The 15,719-nt window shown below is 36.2% G+C and overlaps 1 protein-coding gene across 1 annotated transcript in view; it reads left to right on the forward strand.

Annotated features, from left to right (window-relative positions):
- Impg2 (interphotoreceptor matrix proteoglycan 2) overlaps positions 1-15,719 on the forward strand; it is a 93,391-nt gene that overhangs the window by 52,655 nt on the left and 25,017 nt on the right. Inside the window, exons 11-12 of the mRNA XM_048803404.1 lie at positions 7,611-7,855; positions 11,888-11,973. Of these exons, the coding sequence (XP_048659361.1) occupies positions 7,611-7,855; positions 11,888-11,973 (331 nt within the window). The remainder of the gene's footprint in view (positions 1-7,610; positions 7,856-11,887; positions 11,974-15,719) is intronic.

Genomic DNA, 15,719 nt, shown 5'->3' on the forward strand with positions numbered 1-15,719 from the left:
TTGGTAAATATATAAGGCCATATAGTCTCTGAGGTAGAAGTAGACATAGGCAATATGATGTAAACTAAAGAGCCTTGTTGTGTTCCAGTGAAACTTTATATATGCTAACATCTAAACTTCATGTAATTTCAAATTTCACAAAATATTCTTTTAAAAAATTATTTTCAACCATTTAAGATGTAAGATCCATTTTTTTTTATGGACAGTAGACTGAATTCCACTCACAGACTATGTAGTTCATTAACTCCTTGTATAGACTGCTGACTGCCAAGTACTTTAAATATTGAGTTATGCTTAATTCAAATAGGAATAATAACTTGCATTCATGAAAATGTCACTCAATAATATAGTCAAGGGTACTTTAAGTCATAAATGAAGGTGAGAAACTGATACCTATAATAGTTCATTTGTAAAAACATCTGATCTCAGAATTTTTTAGAAGCATAATATAAAAGCACAATTAATACACCTTTTGAAGATTTTTTGTCATTTTTATCTTTGTATTCCAAATTTATTTTTTCTTGGAAGCCTAATAATTTGGGAAACTGCATAGAAAAATGAGCGACTCTTGGTTTCTATTCTCTAGGAATGTACCATCTAATGAAAAGGGCTTTCAGACTTATGTCAAAGTGCTAGTTCTTATTTTTTTTAAATGTTATCATTTCAGTATCCCTATGAGTTAGTAAAAATGAGAATGAATATTTTCTCTTTGGAGCGGAGGAAATTTTACTTCAGTAAAGCAAATTGACTTAAGGCAAATTGTTGCCCGAAGTTATATGACTAGAAGATATCAGATATTTTGACCAAGTTAATCAGAATTTGTTTTTTCAGTGTATGCAAACTGCTCTGTGTATATGTATTACAGGTATATCTGCTGAGGTCTGCACTCAGCCAAAAGGCCATATTGTTTAATTGCTGTACTCTTGGGGTGATTAGAATGTTAAAACAAACCTAGATCTTGATGCTAACCATATGATAAAAAGAATGGTATCCATTTATTGAGTGCCAGTAGCCCTGTATAGGGGCACAGACAACAATTCAATATGAAGCCATTAGATTTTATGATAGAATTCTTGGAACTTTTTGGTTTACTTTTAATCTGAGTTGTATATGAATGACTATGTGGTACAACAATGTTCTTTATAGGACACATACCCTTTCCTCTCTCTCCTCTAAGCATTTGTACTTGCTCATTATGTTGTTAGCAGGATCCATTTGAAGTAAATCAATAATGTAAGTATGGTAAAGACACTATAACTTCAGCTTCAGGCTTTTAAAGTGTATGCTTTCTTCCTAGAAGAACCAGGAATGTCTGAGTTTCTCTGAAATATCCTTATTTTGGTTGATCTTGATGAAATGTGATACCACTATTTTTACTTTAAGAAAATCTGCAATCAGGGCATTGAGATGAGAGAACAAGAAAGGGTGAACTTCTCCACCTGACTTAGGTCTCTGGAAGTAGCTGTAAGACACAAATTCTTTTCTACATATAGCTGTTTCAGACCAGTTCAGAAGATGAAACACACTGGTATGGTGTTTGTTGGTTAACTTGGAGTTACTGAGGGCAGAGAGCCAGCACAACTTTCTTCAGTCAGGTAGTGGTTTACCTACCACTATGTATTCCATGTATGGACTTCCTTGTCCTCTTGGCTTTCTTTTAATCTGTCCTTCATCCTGAGACATCTTTGTACCCTATCACTGGGTCAGAACTCAGCATGTTCTAGGTCACAGTGAAGTTCTTGGCCTTAGCTAAGAATACATTTTGGTACTTCAAATATTTCTTTGAGTTCTCTTTCCAGGACAAAAACATGGTAGTAAATTACAGCACCTCTCTGAGTTATATTATCTTTTTTTTCCCTGGCACTGGGGATTTAATCCAGGGTCATTTTACCACTGAGCTACAACCCCAGCAATTTTTATTTTATTTTTTTATTTTGAGTCACCGGGATTACAGGCATGTGTTACCACACCTGGCTTCATTTTATCTTCTTTAATAAATTTATCATTAATAGACAAGTTTGATTATAATAGAAGTATTATTTTGAGATGTCCAATAGAAACAGTGGATGGCAAATAATATTTTGCCAGCAAATAATAAGGCTAGTAATGTAATCTAGATTGCCCGATTTGCATAGATTTCAGCATTTGGGGGCATTTCTTTTGATCTCTTCCTTGTAATATTTAAAATCCACATAAGGCACATGGCAAGCCTCTATAAAATGCTTGGCTTTACTTGTCTGATGCCCTGCATAACTCAGGAACCAATTCAAGTACTAATTGGCATAGCCTTTCCTCCCTTCACCTCTGTTCTTTCTTCCTCCACCCCTCCTTTTCTTTCTTCTTTCTTTCTTCCTCCCTTTTTCCCCTTTTCTTCCACCACTTCATTCTGTTGTTGCGATATGTTAACACTACAAATAAATTAAATAGGTCATGCACGCATCCCAAGGAGATGCCCAACTTTTTGGATATGGTGGTATGGTCTGTCCTATTCAGCTTGGAAAGAGAATGTACATCCTCACAGAGTTGGGCTATGGCCCTAAAACGACGTCTCTAAAATGACTACCAATAAGATACACACGTCTGAAGGTAATATCCATGCTCTGTATGGTGAAAAATTATTCTTTTTTTATGTAGAGAGTGAAAATGCTTCAGATTAGTTACATAATACCATTTAAGTGGTACAAATTCTGTTCAATTATCTACCTGTCTTAGCAAATAAAATTTACAATTGTTTTCTTTTCAAAAGTATTTATTGAACTACTCTGAGCCAGGCATAAGTTCTAGATGTTTGGGACACAGAGATGAATAATTATTGTGCCTGTACAGTTAATGGGAAAGATAGAACAGGATCATAGACTGGTATCTTCAGTGGTAGAAAGAGGGAATAGACAAGACAGTGGAATGAGATGACATCATTACCCTGAGTACATGTATGAAGACAAGAATGGTGTGAATATACTTTGTAGGCAACCAGAGATATGAAAAATTGTTCTCTATATGTGTAGTATGAATTGTAATGTATTTTGCTGTCATATATAATAAAGTAGGATAAAAAACAAATTAATACAAAAAGAAAGAGGTTTCCCAGGGAGGTGACATCTGAACTATGGCAAATAAAGAAATACCCAGATGAAGAAGGTGTGTGTATGTTTGTCCATGTGTATGTGAAAGATATATGAGATGAGAGGTAATAATAGGTATTGCAGAGAGAAGGAAACAGGACATGCAAAGATCCAGAGACAGAGCAATGTGTGGTACCTGTGGTCAGCCAGTTCATCAGAATGACTGAAGGCTTATAAAGAGCAATGGGAAGTATGGTTTGGTAAGTTCTGACCAGTAGATGTCTCTCTTACTATTTGATTCCACCTTGGAACAATCCCTTGGTTATTTTAGCATATTTTACTGTATTTCTTTCCTTATAAAGAAAGATTAGAAATTACTCATGGCTCAACATATTTTAATGTGCAAAATTAAAAGGATTTAACTGTTAAAAGGATTAAGGGACGTTCTAGATGTAAAACAAATTTTTTTTTGTTTTGTTTTAAGCACTTAGAGCATCAGTGTCAAGAGGAATCAGCTACCATTTTTAAAATCCCTATACCACCTCTGTAGAAGAGGCAGCTTTTCAGGTCTGGAAGGAAAACAGAACTGAAGAAACTCAGTGGTTCTCCTCCCTGATTAAAACAAACTAACTTAAAAAAAAAAAAAGCCTTTATATGCTAACAGGAACAAATGCATCAAAGAGGTTTGATTGTTGGTATAGCAGGTGGGGTGTCACCTTCATGGCAGCTCCTGTAATCCAGAGTGTCATTGGCACCAGGCAGGTCTGGGCAAGTCCAAAATCAGCCAGTACTCTCAGGAAGGAAAAGTCTCTTAAGACCAAGCATGCTTCCCAAGCCACAAAAGACAGAGAATTCTTTAGGATATCCATTGACTTATCTAGAAGGAGGCATGCATTTGCCAAATGTCCAATTATAGCATTGACTGGCTCATGCATTCTCTCTCAACAGGAAAATTTATAGGGATTTACAATTGAAAGTTCACTTTGCTAATTTGAGATCAGGAAGAGGAAATTAGACGATCTTAAAGACCAGTCTCCTCAAGCTGTGAGAGCTTGTTGTATCTGTCTACAATCTAGAGTTGTACCTTATAAGGAAGCTTCAGTACTCTGGTCAGAAATTTTACACTAAACAGTAACATAAATTATTTACCAATTCTTTTTTTTTCCTCCGTGATATCACCCTCATTTTTCTGATACTTTTTCTTTAGATATGTAAATAATTTGGATAGTCTTAAGTTTTCTTTTTTTTTTCAGATAAGTATAGATTTCTGTTCATCTAGTAGACTGTGGTGCTTCTCACTGCCAGTACCAAGCTGCATATTAGGGATAGAATCTGAAAAAGAAAAAGGTAGTCATGTTACCTAGGCCCAGGTTAGAGGCTGCTGGAGTCCCAAATAACTGGATTTGGTTGCCTGCCCACAAATCAGAAATAGAGAAAAAGACATAAAAAGGAAAAATGAATTTAATCACAGTTTGATCAAAACAGATGTCTTTTCCCTTTCTACAGAGAGGTTACAATTTATAGGAACAAAATTCAGAAAATATACGTATGAAGATTTAACTAGACTGTGCTAGCCAGAGATAGGTTATAATTTCAGTTTTGTTGGCACCTTCCAGGGCCAGGGGGGCACCTTCTCAGTTTCCATTCTCAGGAAGCTGGGATGGAAAAAATTCAGGTTACCAGGAAATGGGAGAGGAAAAAAGAAAAACAATTTGTGGTTTTTAATTTCAAAGGGGCCCCTTTATAGTCACTGTAACAAAATCTTTTTACAAAACAATGAAGACTATAATCAAGGATATACATGGATATATAAATAAGTTAAGAGAAAGATACATTTAATTTATTCTTATGCTTTGAGTGTCATTTTGCTGCCATGAAATGTCTGAAGTAGCAGATGGCTTCCGTTGCACATCTGTTTGGCATTGCTTACCTCTGGAAGGTACTGGTCTCCTTTCCTCTGGAGGGATCTTGGTATGGCTTGCAGGCTACTGTGTGATGGCTGTGTACAGAGACAGTCTGGGCAGGCACAGTGGTGACTAGCACAGAGCTGTTCTCATAATGACTTTTTCTGATAATAGTTTTGTTAAAGCTACTGAGAGTGTAGCATAGTAGTTCAGAATGCAGGGGCTGGAGTCAGACAGATCTGTGTTTAAATCCTGACTTGACCACATCTTTATGATGAATTTTAAAAAAGTCTTTTAATTTCTTTAAAGCTCAGTTTCTTTAACAATATGCTGAAGGCAAAGCCTTTTTTCTTCAGGTTATTATGAAAATAATAATGTAAAATGCCTGTCACATTGTAAGATTTATAAAATGTTAGGTTTTAGTTAGGAGAAATTTGACTGAGAGTCAAGGAATATTCCTATTTGCTTTAAAATTTTGTATTCTGTGTTATTTCTCCCAAATGACTATTTAAGAAAATGTCAAATAACATGTTAACTCCTACTTAATTACATATGTTTTACTTTCTCTCCTTTATTCTCTTTACTTATGGAAAAGTGGATAGTAAGAAAGCCTAATTCCCAAGGTTTTTTTTAAGCACTTATTAAGTTTTCATTTAATTAATTAATGAGAGTCAGCAAAAGAAAAAGAGAGAGTTTCTAGAGCATTTGAAAAGCAGAAACTTTATATAGTTAATTGGGAAAGGATATGTAAGTTAGACACAAAGCTATTTAATGTCATGAAGGGCAGTGAAGTCATAAACTTTGGAGTTATCTTTCCTGCCAAGTTTTAATTTTTTAATTTAAAGTTTTAAACTTTTTCTCGCACAATAATTAACTATGGTTTAGTACTTAATTTTCAACAACTGTAATAAAAGTTGGCTACGATCTACATACTGTGGGGTCGGGCTCCAAATTCCTCAATAGGACACCCATAGCACAAAAGTTAATAACTAGAATCAATAAATGGGACTTACTCAAACTAAAAAGTTTTTTTCTCAGCAAAAGAAACAATAAGAGAGGTAAATAGGGAGCCTACATCCTGGGAACAAATCTTTACTCCTCACACTTCAGATAGAGCCCTAATATCCAGAGTATACAAAGAACTCAAAAAATTAGACAATAAGATAACAAATAACCCAATCAACAAATGGGCCAAGGACCTGAACAGACACTTCTCAAAGGAGGACATACAGTCAATCAACAAGTATATGAAAAAATGCTCACCATCTCTAGCAGTCAGAGAAATGCAAATCAAAACCACCCTAAGATACCATCTCACTCCAGTAAGATTGGCAGCCATTATGAAGTCAAACAACAACAAGTGCTGGCGAGGATGTGGGGAAAAGGGTACACTTGTACATTGCTGGTGGGACTGCAAATTGGTGCAGCCAATTTGGAAAGCAGTATGGAGATTTCTTGGAAAGCTGGGAATGGAGCCACCATTTGACCCAGCTATTCCCCTTCTCGGTCTATTCCCTAAAGACCTAAAAAGAGCATGCTACAGGGACACTGCTACATCGATGTTCATAGCAGCACAATTCACAATAGCAAGACTGTGGAACCAACCTAGATGCCCTTCAATAGACGAATGGATAAAAAAAATGTGGCATTTATACACAATGGAGTATTACTCTGCATTAAAAAATGACAAAATCATAGAATTTACAGGGAAATGGATGGCATTAGAGCAGATTATGCTAAGTGAAGCTAGCCAATCCCTAAAAAACAAATGCCAAATGTCTTCTTTGATATAAGGAGAGTAACTAAGAACAGAGTAGGGACGAAGAGCATGAGAAGAAGATTAACATTAAACAGGGATGAGAGGTGGGAGGGAAAGGGAGAGAGAAGGGAAATTGCATGGAAATGGAAGGAGACCCTCAGGGTTATACAAAAGTAGATACAAGAGGAAGTGAGGGGAAAGGGAAAAATAATACAAGGGGGAGAAATGAATGACAGTAGAGGGGGTAGAGAGAGGAGAGGGGAGGGGAGGGGAGGGGGGATAGTAGAGGATAGGAAAGGCAGCAGAACACAACAGACACTAGTATGGCAATATGTAAATCAATGGATGTGTAACTGATGTGATTCTGCAATCTGTATATGGGGTAAAAATGGGAGTTCATAACCCACTTGAATCAAAGTGTGAAATATGATATATCAAGAAACATGTAATGTTTTGAACAACCAACAATAAAAAATTAAAAAAAAATTATGAGACGATTTACCATTACTGGGAGGACTTAGACTTTTTGAAATCAGGGAGGAGAAATGCTAATGGGGAAAGAAGAGAGAAGGCTGATAGTGAAGAGAAACTAGTTGGCTTTGAAGGAGAAGATAAAGGGTAAGAATTAGGGGATAAAGAGGTTCAGGTGATTCTTCAGAGCTGATTGTGTGGCTTCATTAGAACTCTTGCTTTGTTCTTAGAGCTGTGACCTCCATTCTTTGGAAAGGAATGGATGGCAAAATGTTGCCCAGCGTCTGCAGAGTTTTGATGGGATTCATATCTTTGAGATTCCCTTTTAGGTTTAATGTTTGCTTTTTAAGGATTCAAAGCTCCTTTCTTTGTCCTTCCTTAGCTGGACCTAATCTGTTCTCTTTTCATCCACAGTGGTTTAGACGTTCATTATGCAGTTACCTTCAATGGTGAGGCCATCAGCAATACCACATGGGACCTAATCAGCCTCCACTCCAACAAGGTGGAAAACCATGGCCTTGTGGAACTGAATGATAAGCCCACTGCTGTTTATACAATTAGTAATTTCAGAGATTATATTGCTGAGACCCTGCACCAGAATTTTTTGCTGGGGAATTCCTCCTTGAATCCAGATCCTGATTCTCTTCAGCTTATCAATGGTGAGTTTGATATTCATCATGAAGTCCTTGTATATAATTTTAGTTTGCTCTGGGAAAAACTAATTTCCCTAATTACATGTGGTTCTGAGCCTTCCTAGACTACATAAGACAGGAGCTATCTTGATACATATGGAGCTTTAGTCATGCTGCAATCTTGGATAGAGTAATTAGGATTTTGGCGGGGGTGGGGGGAATATTTGTAGCTAGGAAGGTCACAAAGTGGGGAAAGTGGAAAATAGCATGGCATTTAGAAATAGTTTGGAGAGATTAGAGCAAAGTATTTTTTTTAAAGGAAAGTAGTACTTGGAAATATGAATTGAAACAGACTATGGGTTAAAGGAAACCAAGGATGAACTCTCTAGAGGAAACTCAGCTGGTTGAAGCTTAAAAGCCAGAGAGTAGATGAGAGGAGCATTTCAGAATAGTTGATGGGCAATCATGGTCAAAGAAGAACTGGGTCCTGGCTGTCCAGAGAATTCAATACTATGTTTGAATTCAGATGGCTGTGGTGGGCTGGCTCTGATCCATAATGAGCAGGTGGATCCAGGATCATCAAGGAGAGGGTGACTGTTCTGGATTTGGGGACTAAAAGTGGTCCAGGTGACCTGGGAATACAACTTGCTTAGAGTTGGGCTGCTAGTTCTTAACATCTTAACTCAGCAGGACACAAGTCCTGTTAATCTACTTGCAACTTCATGCTTGCTTCTCATGATTTCTTCACTCATTGGTAGTTTAGCTTTTAAAACTTCGGCAGAGTATGTTTATTGAAGTGACAGCATGGGGCACATACCAACTGCCAAAGATAGAAATACATGTGTGAGAGGCAATATTAATAATAATGCATTTTTATAATTTCTCCATCTCCCACAGAGTTTAAAGAGAAATTAACCTGTATTATTTTTTAAGAGAAAAAAAAATTTAGACAAATTAAATTTAACAGGTTAATTAAACAGAGTGGTTGTTTTTTTTTTTTTTTAGTTAGATAGCCCCTAGAAGACTTTGTAAAATTTTGTAAGACTCCAGGGTTTCCATATGGCTGGGTAACATTTATAGATAGAAAATGAGAAATGATATATGGCAAATGAAAGTGAGGTGTAGAGATAGATGGGTTGGTTAAAAACAATGTTTACCTTATTTGATGATTTGATGGAAACTCAGTCACTGTGACTGGATGACACTTTGCTATATGTTACAAAAACAAATTCCTGAGTTAGGTTTTCATTTTGTTTGTATACTGAGTTAGATTGTAGCTCTGTATGTAAGGACTCAGGTATGTGAGTTCAGAAGCCTGCATAGGCCAAATTTAGTTTATTTAATATCTTTCAAACAGTGACCACCTAAGCCTTTGTGTGTGTACGTGTGTGTGTGCATGTAAATAAACAGACAAAAATGGACACTACAAACCAGAAAATCTTGTTGAGTCTATATAGGAAGAACAAATAGTTATTAATAGAAGAGAATAGAATAGATTAGGGAACCAAGATTTGGACGATTGGGGTTTGAAGAAAAAATATTTAGAGAGAAAAGAAAATCTTTTCTTTCCAGGTAGTACTAATTTGTGTGTGTGTGACTGTGTGTGTGTGGTGTAGGCTTATATGAATGTATTTGTGACTGTATCAGTGAGCTTTCTGTTGCTTTGACAAAATACCTGAGAAAAAACAACTTAAAGGAGATCAGATTTATTTTGACTCACTGATTCAGAGGTTTCGATCCATAGTCAGCCAGCTCCATTGCTTTAGGTCTGTGGCAAGGCATAGCATCAGGGCACAGATGGTGTAGTGCTACAGAGCTGCTCACTTCATGGTGGTTGGGAAGCAAAGAGAAGATGAGGCTGGGGACAAAAGATACCTTTTCAGTGTCCCCAGTGCCTTCCTTCCTTGAATGAGGCCCCACTTCCGACAGTTTTTACCACCTCCCAATAGTCCAGTCAGTTATGAGCCCATCAGTGAATTAATCCACTGATGAGATCAGATTCCTCATGATCCGATCACTTTCCAAAAGCTCCACCTCTGAACATTGCTGCATTGGGCAACCAAACTTTCAACACATGAGCTTTTTGCAAACATTCCAGATTCAAACTGTAAGGTGTGGTGTGTGTGTGTGTGTGTGTGTGTGTGTGTGTGTTTGAGAGAGAGAGAGAAAGAGAGAGAGAAAGAGACAGAGACAAACACATTGATTTACTGTGTGTGATATGTGATATGATCCCTTAGTACCCAAGTAAGATTTTTAGAAAGTTACTTGGCTTGACTAAAACTTCAAGTTGCTTTACAACTATTTTGGCTGCCAGACTAATGTTTTTTTTTTTTTTTTTTTTTTTTAATTTGACACACTGTGCTGAGGAAGTCCTTTTAATGAAGGACTTAGAGCCTTAAGATGGAGAAACCTTTCTCTTCAGTGGGTGATAGTGACATAAAGTTATTAGTTCTAAAACATTAGAGAGTATTTGTATTTTGGAGCAGGGTGGGTACCCTGGGATCCCTTTTTCATAAACTCCTTTTTCTTTGTTAAATCTTGTTGGAATGTTTGGGTCGTATGAAATATCAAATAGAAAAGAAACTTGTAATCTGAAACTGGGGGCTAACCAAGGGGATAGCATATGGGCGAAGACTTCAGGAATGTGGATATGGGGTTGAAACAGAGAAAAGATACTTATGAAGTAAAGACGTCAGAGGGATTGAAACCTAGACTGAGCTAAGTGCAAATACCAAGGTCAGCAACCATGAGGTAGGAGTATGCCATGAGGATTAATGGATGCAGTAGGCAAAGTGGTTGACTAGGAAGCTAAATCTACAAACAACATTGTAAGATCTTCCTCTTATGTGGAGCCTGGAAGTAGAACTACCTCCTAAAAGGTGTCCTAAAAAGAGTCATCAACTCTCTTAAAATTTGGAAGAAAGTTCAACAAAGGTTTAAGATATTCAGTACCAACTTATTTGAGTGCCTTGGTCTTTCATTAGATGTAGGTTTTAATTATTCAAAATTTTGTTCCTAGAATACATTTCTATTGTTATACCAATTTCAGAGTTCTATACTTCTAGGAAACTTGAATGTGATCATCCTCGATCTTCTATTTCCCATAGAAGATGGGAAAATTATATATACATTTGAAAAGAATTTTGGAAAATATGTAAGCCAAATAGAATTTTTGTCTCTGCTTGATTCCCTCTATGGCTGGCCAGTGGGTACAGGTGAATAAAGAGACCCTGCTCCTATTTTAGCAGCATACACCAAACCTTCCTCCTTATAATCACCACTTTTTAGCTTTTATGATTCCTATTCCCCTTCAGACAAAAAGCCCAATTTCTTCTTTGTCCATGTTCCCATACATTATATATATATATATATATATATATATATATATATATATATATATATATATCCCTCACATTGCTTTATAATTTCCAGTTTGTATTTTTCTCTATAACAGTGCTTCCAAAAGAGAAACTCAGTTTTATTAATATTTATAGCTTTAACTTCGGCAAAGTCTATGGTAACTAGCAAGGATTCAGTAAATCTTTGTTGAAATAAATTATACAATCTACTCTTTTTTATTGCCCTTTATTATTATTACATAATAAACCTTTTTGGTTTTGAAGGCCATTTTTCAAAGTCTCTTTCTGGCAAAAGGGAATATTTTTCATACTTTTTCTACCATTCTTACATTGTTCTAATGAATTAAAATGTTGGTTTAGTTTTCTTAAAATGAAAAAAAAATCAGCTTGAAAATAACTGTTTCTTAGGAATCTGGAAAAAGAGTGAAAGCTGTCATGAGGAAGAAAAGGAAATAATATGAGGGTCCTACATATAATAATGGGAAGGATCTTTGTTTTATGTTAGATTCTTATAATTCAGATAGATTATGCTAATATAAATAAAATACCTAAACAGTGTTGCAAACATTTTGTGAGTCTACCTCATCTGTTCTGCTAAAATCTAAACTATAAGGAGGAAGAACTTGGTTTTTAGTTGTTGCTGCACTTCAAATAAAATAGTGTCACAATTAAATGCTGTTTACTATTGTTCTTTTCTCAGTGAGAGGAGTTTTGCTTCCCCAAACTGAAGATCTAGTTTGGGACACCCAAAGTTCAAGTCTTCAGGCAACGCCTCCATCTATTCTGGTATGTGTCTATGTCTTGCCTAGACCAGGTTTTTCTCCTTTGTGTCCTCACCTGCTTACTTTGGCATCATGAGCTTCTCAAGCTGTTCCCATTGCAAATATTCTCTTGCATCATCCCTGGAACATTACTCAGAATTGTCAAATCATGGGTACTAAGTGTTGGTTCAGAAAATTTAAGCTTTCCATGGTATTTAAATGAAGTCTTACATTGCCAAACTCGACACATGGTAGAAAACTTAATATTTATGGTTCATACTTATTTGATGATAATTAAGCTATATGTGTCCAGTGAGTTGTTTTCAAAGTTATCCAGACATAGCTTTTATAGATAAGACTATAAATTGATGTATAAGTTCAGAATATAGACTTTAATTTCAAGGATTGTATTGCAGAAAGTTTGGACACCAAAGCATATAGAATAGTGTGTGAGTGTGTGTGGAAGGGAGAGAAGGAAGAGTAAAAATATCAACTAGCTGACAAATAACAGGGACTATAAATCAGGTTTCCTTTTCAACTGGATTGAAAACACTTCCATTTGCACATCAACAGCATGGAATGAATTTTACTTTCTGTTCTTACTACCAACTCCAGGAGGAAATCCTCTTCCATCTCTACATCTCTAATTTCCACTTCACTTTTAGGGAAGCATCTAGTAGAGAAGAAAATAACATCCTTGAGTGCAGTTAAAACATCCACAGTGCAGCCACAATGGCAGTGTCCTACCTATCTATAATGACTACAGGGATCACTTACTATCACAGATACCAGAGGGGGACTCCTCATCTATGCTCCCCACTCCTTCTACTCTCTTAAGACTTCTTTTTGTCTCGTGTCAGCTGTATGAAATACTTGTTTCTTGGCATTAAGCCAGCAATGGAAATTTGGAAAATCTGCCCCCAATTCATTTGATCATTGATCTATGTAGACAAATCTTCTACTCAGCAATAGAAGAACTCAATTTTGAAATATGGAATCTCTGGAAAGAACCTTTTCACAGAGTTCCATTTTGGAGAAAAAAAGGATGGGAATATTGACATCAGAGTGTACATTCATTTGGTGTTTGTTTATTCATTCATTCAAATATATTTATTTTGTACTTTTAATGTGCCAAGTGCTGGGGAAACTTAGATGAATAAGGTGTGGCCCTGCCTCCCAGAATTTTCCAGTCTGGTAGTAGACAGACTTCTAAACAAACAAGTTGATGCAGATGCTATCCTGGATGTCCATCCAGAGTGCAATGGCAGAGAGAGGTGAGGGCACCACTTGTTTTCGCTCCTTCTAATCACGTTCAACCTGGGACTTCTGTAACCACACGTCTGTGATGATATTTTAGAATCATGATGTCAAGACAGGATTCCTATAGCAGGCAGAAGTTGCTAACTGGAAACCAGCTGGCTACATCTAGCTGTAGACATGCATATTGCAATGAAGTTTTAAAAATAAGCCAACAACTAAAAATTAGATTTTTACATGAAAATACAGATTTCCAGCTTCTTTTGAAAACCAAGAAGATCTGATGTTATTAAATTCACTTTTCTTTGTGTCAGAAATGGCTGCTACTTTAATGATGGCAAGCAGTGACTAACTGGGCTTATTGCTCATTTATGTTGCTGTGGTTCCCTTTTCATTTAAGCCAAATCCTTACTTTAATGAACAGTGATAACTGCAGAGCATTCATTAACAATTTAGGAGACATTGGAATATTTTAAAAAATTTTATTGATATGTAATGATTACAAATAGTTATGGGGTACAGTGTGATATTTTTATATATGTATGCAATGTGATCAAATGAGAGTGAATTATATCATCACCTCAAGATTTTTCATTACTATGTGTTAGAAATATTCATATCTGTCTTCTAAGTATTTTGAAGTATACCGTATTGTTAACTATCATCACACCTCTGTGCTACAGAAGACTAGATAGTTCCCTTTAACTGACTTTAACTTGGATCCTGTTAATCAACCTCTCTCCCCCTGACTACCGCCCCCTGTCCTTTCCCAACCTCTGGTAACTACTATTGTGCTCTCTGTATCTATGAGATCAACTTGTTTAGCTTCCACATTTGAGTGAGAACATGCAGAATTTGAGTCATTAGATTGTTAATGAGTGATAATAAGATATAAACAATTGTGAATTAGAAATGTCTGGTCTGTCTTCTCTCCCTTCCTCCCCTCTCCCTCCCTCCCTTCCTTCCTTCCTTCCTTCCTTTCCTCTTATTTTAGCAAGATTTTTACTATATTACAGAAGTGAGTTTTTTAAAATAAATTGGATTTTTAAGAATTATTTTAGAGTTAGGGATATTGCATGATTGAATTTGGCAGTTTTCTGGCATCCCACTTTGAAAATCTTCATTTGTTGTACAATAAGTATGCTTTCTGTAGTAGTAGCAACCTTTTTAGCTGGCATTAGCAGATGTGAAACTGGCCAATATAATATTAAACTTGTCAGTATACTACATTGAATTAAAAAAGAATTCATAAATTGAATTTGTTACTATGGGAACATCTATCGATATAAAAATAAATGAAGTGCTGCTATTCCTGGCATGTATAATATTCACCTTTGAAAATGTATAAGAAAGTTTCATTACCAAGCAGTTTTTTAAAAATTTTAGTTATAAATAGACAGCATGCCTTTATTTTGTTTATTTTTATGTGATATTGAGGATTGATCCTAGTGCCTCCCATGTGCTAGGCAAGGGCTCTGCTGCTGTCTATAGCCCAAGCCCCCATGCAGTTTTTTTTTTTTTTTTTTGGTGCTGGGAATTGAACTCAGTGGCACTCAACCACTGAGCCACATCCCCAGCCCTATTTTGTATTTTATTTAATGACAGGGTCTCATTGAGTTGCTTAGTGTCTCACTAAGTTGCTAAGGCTTTGAACTTGTGATCCTCCCGTCTCAGCCTCCAGATCTGCTAGGATTACAGGCATGGGGCACTATGCCCAGCTCCCATGCAGTTTATTTTTAAAAATTTTAATGTTTATTTTTTAGTTTTTAGCAGACACAACATCTTTGTTTGTACATGGTGCTGAGGATCGAACCCGGGCTGCATGCATGCCAGGCGAGTGCGCTACCGTTTGAGTCACATCCCCGGCCCCTCACATGCAGTTTTTTAAAGTAGTATTTATTTGGAATAGATGATCTTCCTTCCTTATTTGAAAAGTCCTACTGCTTACTTTAATACTTCATGTTGCCTGTTGGTAACTTGAGTCTTATTAAAGATATTGTTCTACTTTTACTTTTTATAAAATTAAAAAGCATTTATTTTTTTATAAAAATTATGTATTACAAGGTTCAGGGTCTTGCCCTTCCTCCCACATAAGATTTTTATAACCCATTTTTATAACCCAGCTATGAAGTAGACATGGCTACTTAGAGATGCTAAAATACTCTGTTTTGAGGGCTTCTTTTTATTGAGAATTCAGCTGCTTTTCTAATTAGCATCAGGCCCTGTCTGTTGGAACTCAGTTCCTGAAATATGGGCTAAATGGCTTATGATATCTCATTTGGAATTTTTTTAAAAGCATATTTGGAATTTTCAAGAATGTGAATCTTCCTGACCTAGATGGAAGCATGAGTTGCTTTGACACATATCTAGAGGTAGTTTTAGAAAAGAGGACACAAGTGAATTCCCTGATGTGGTGACATCATCATCACCCTAGCTACTTTTCTGAAGAAAAGAACTTGGTATTGAGCAAATGGCTTTCTTACTTTACCCCTGAAATATATATATATATATATA

Source organism: Marmota marmota, unplaced genomic scaffold, assembly GCF_001458135.2.
Source record: "Marmota marmota marmota unplaced genomic scaffold, marMar, whole genome shotgun sequence".
Classification (NCBI taxonomy): Eukaryota; Metazoa; Chordata; class Mammalia; order Rodentia; family Sciuridae; genus Marmota; species Marmota marmota.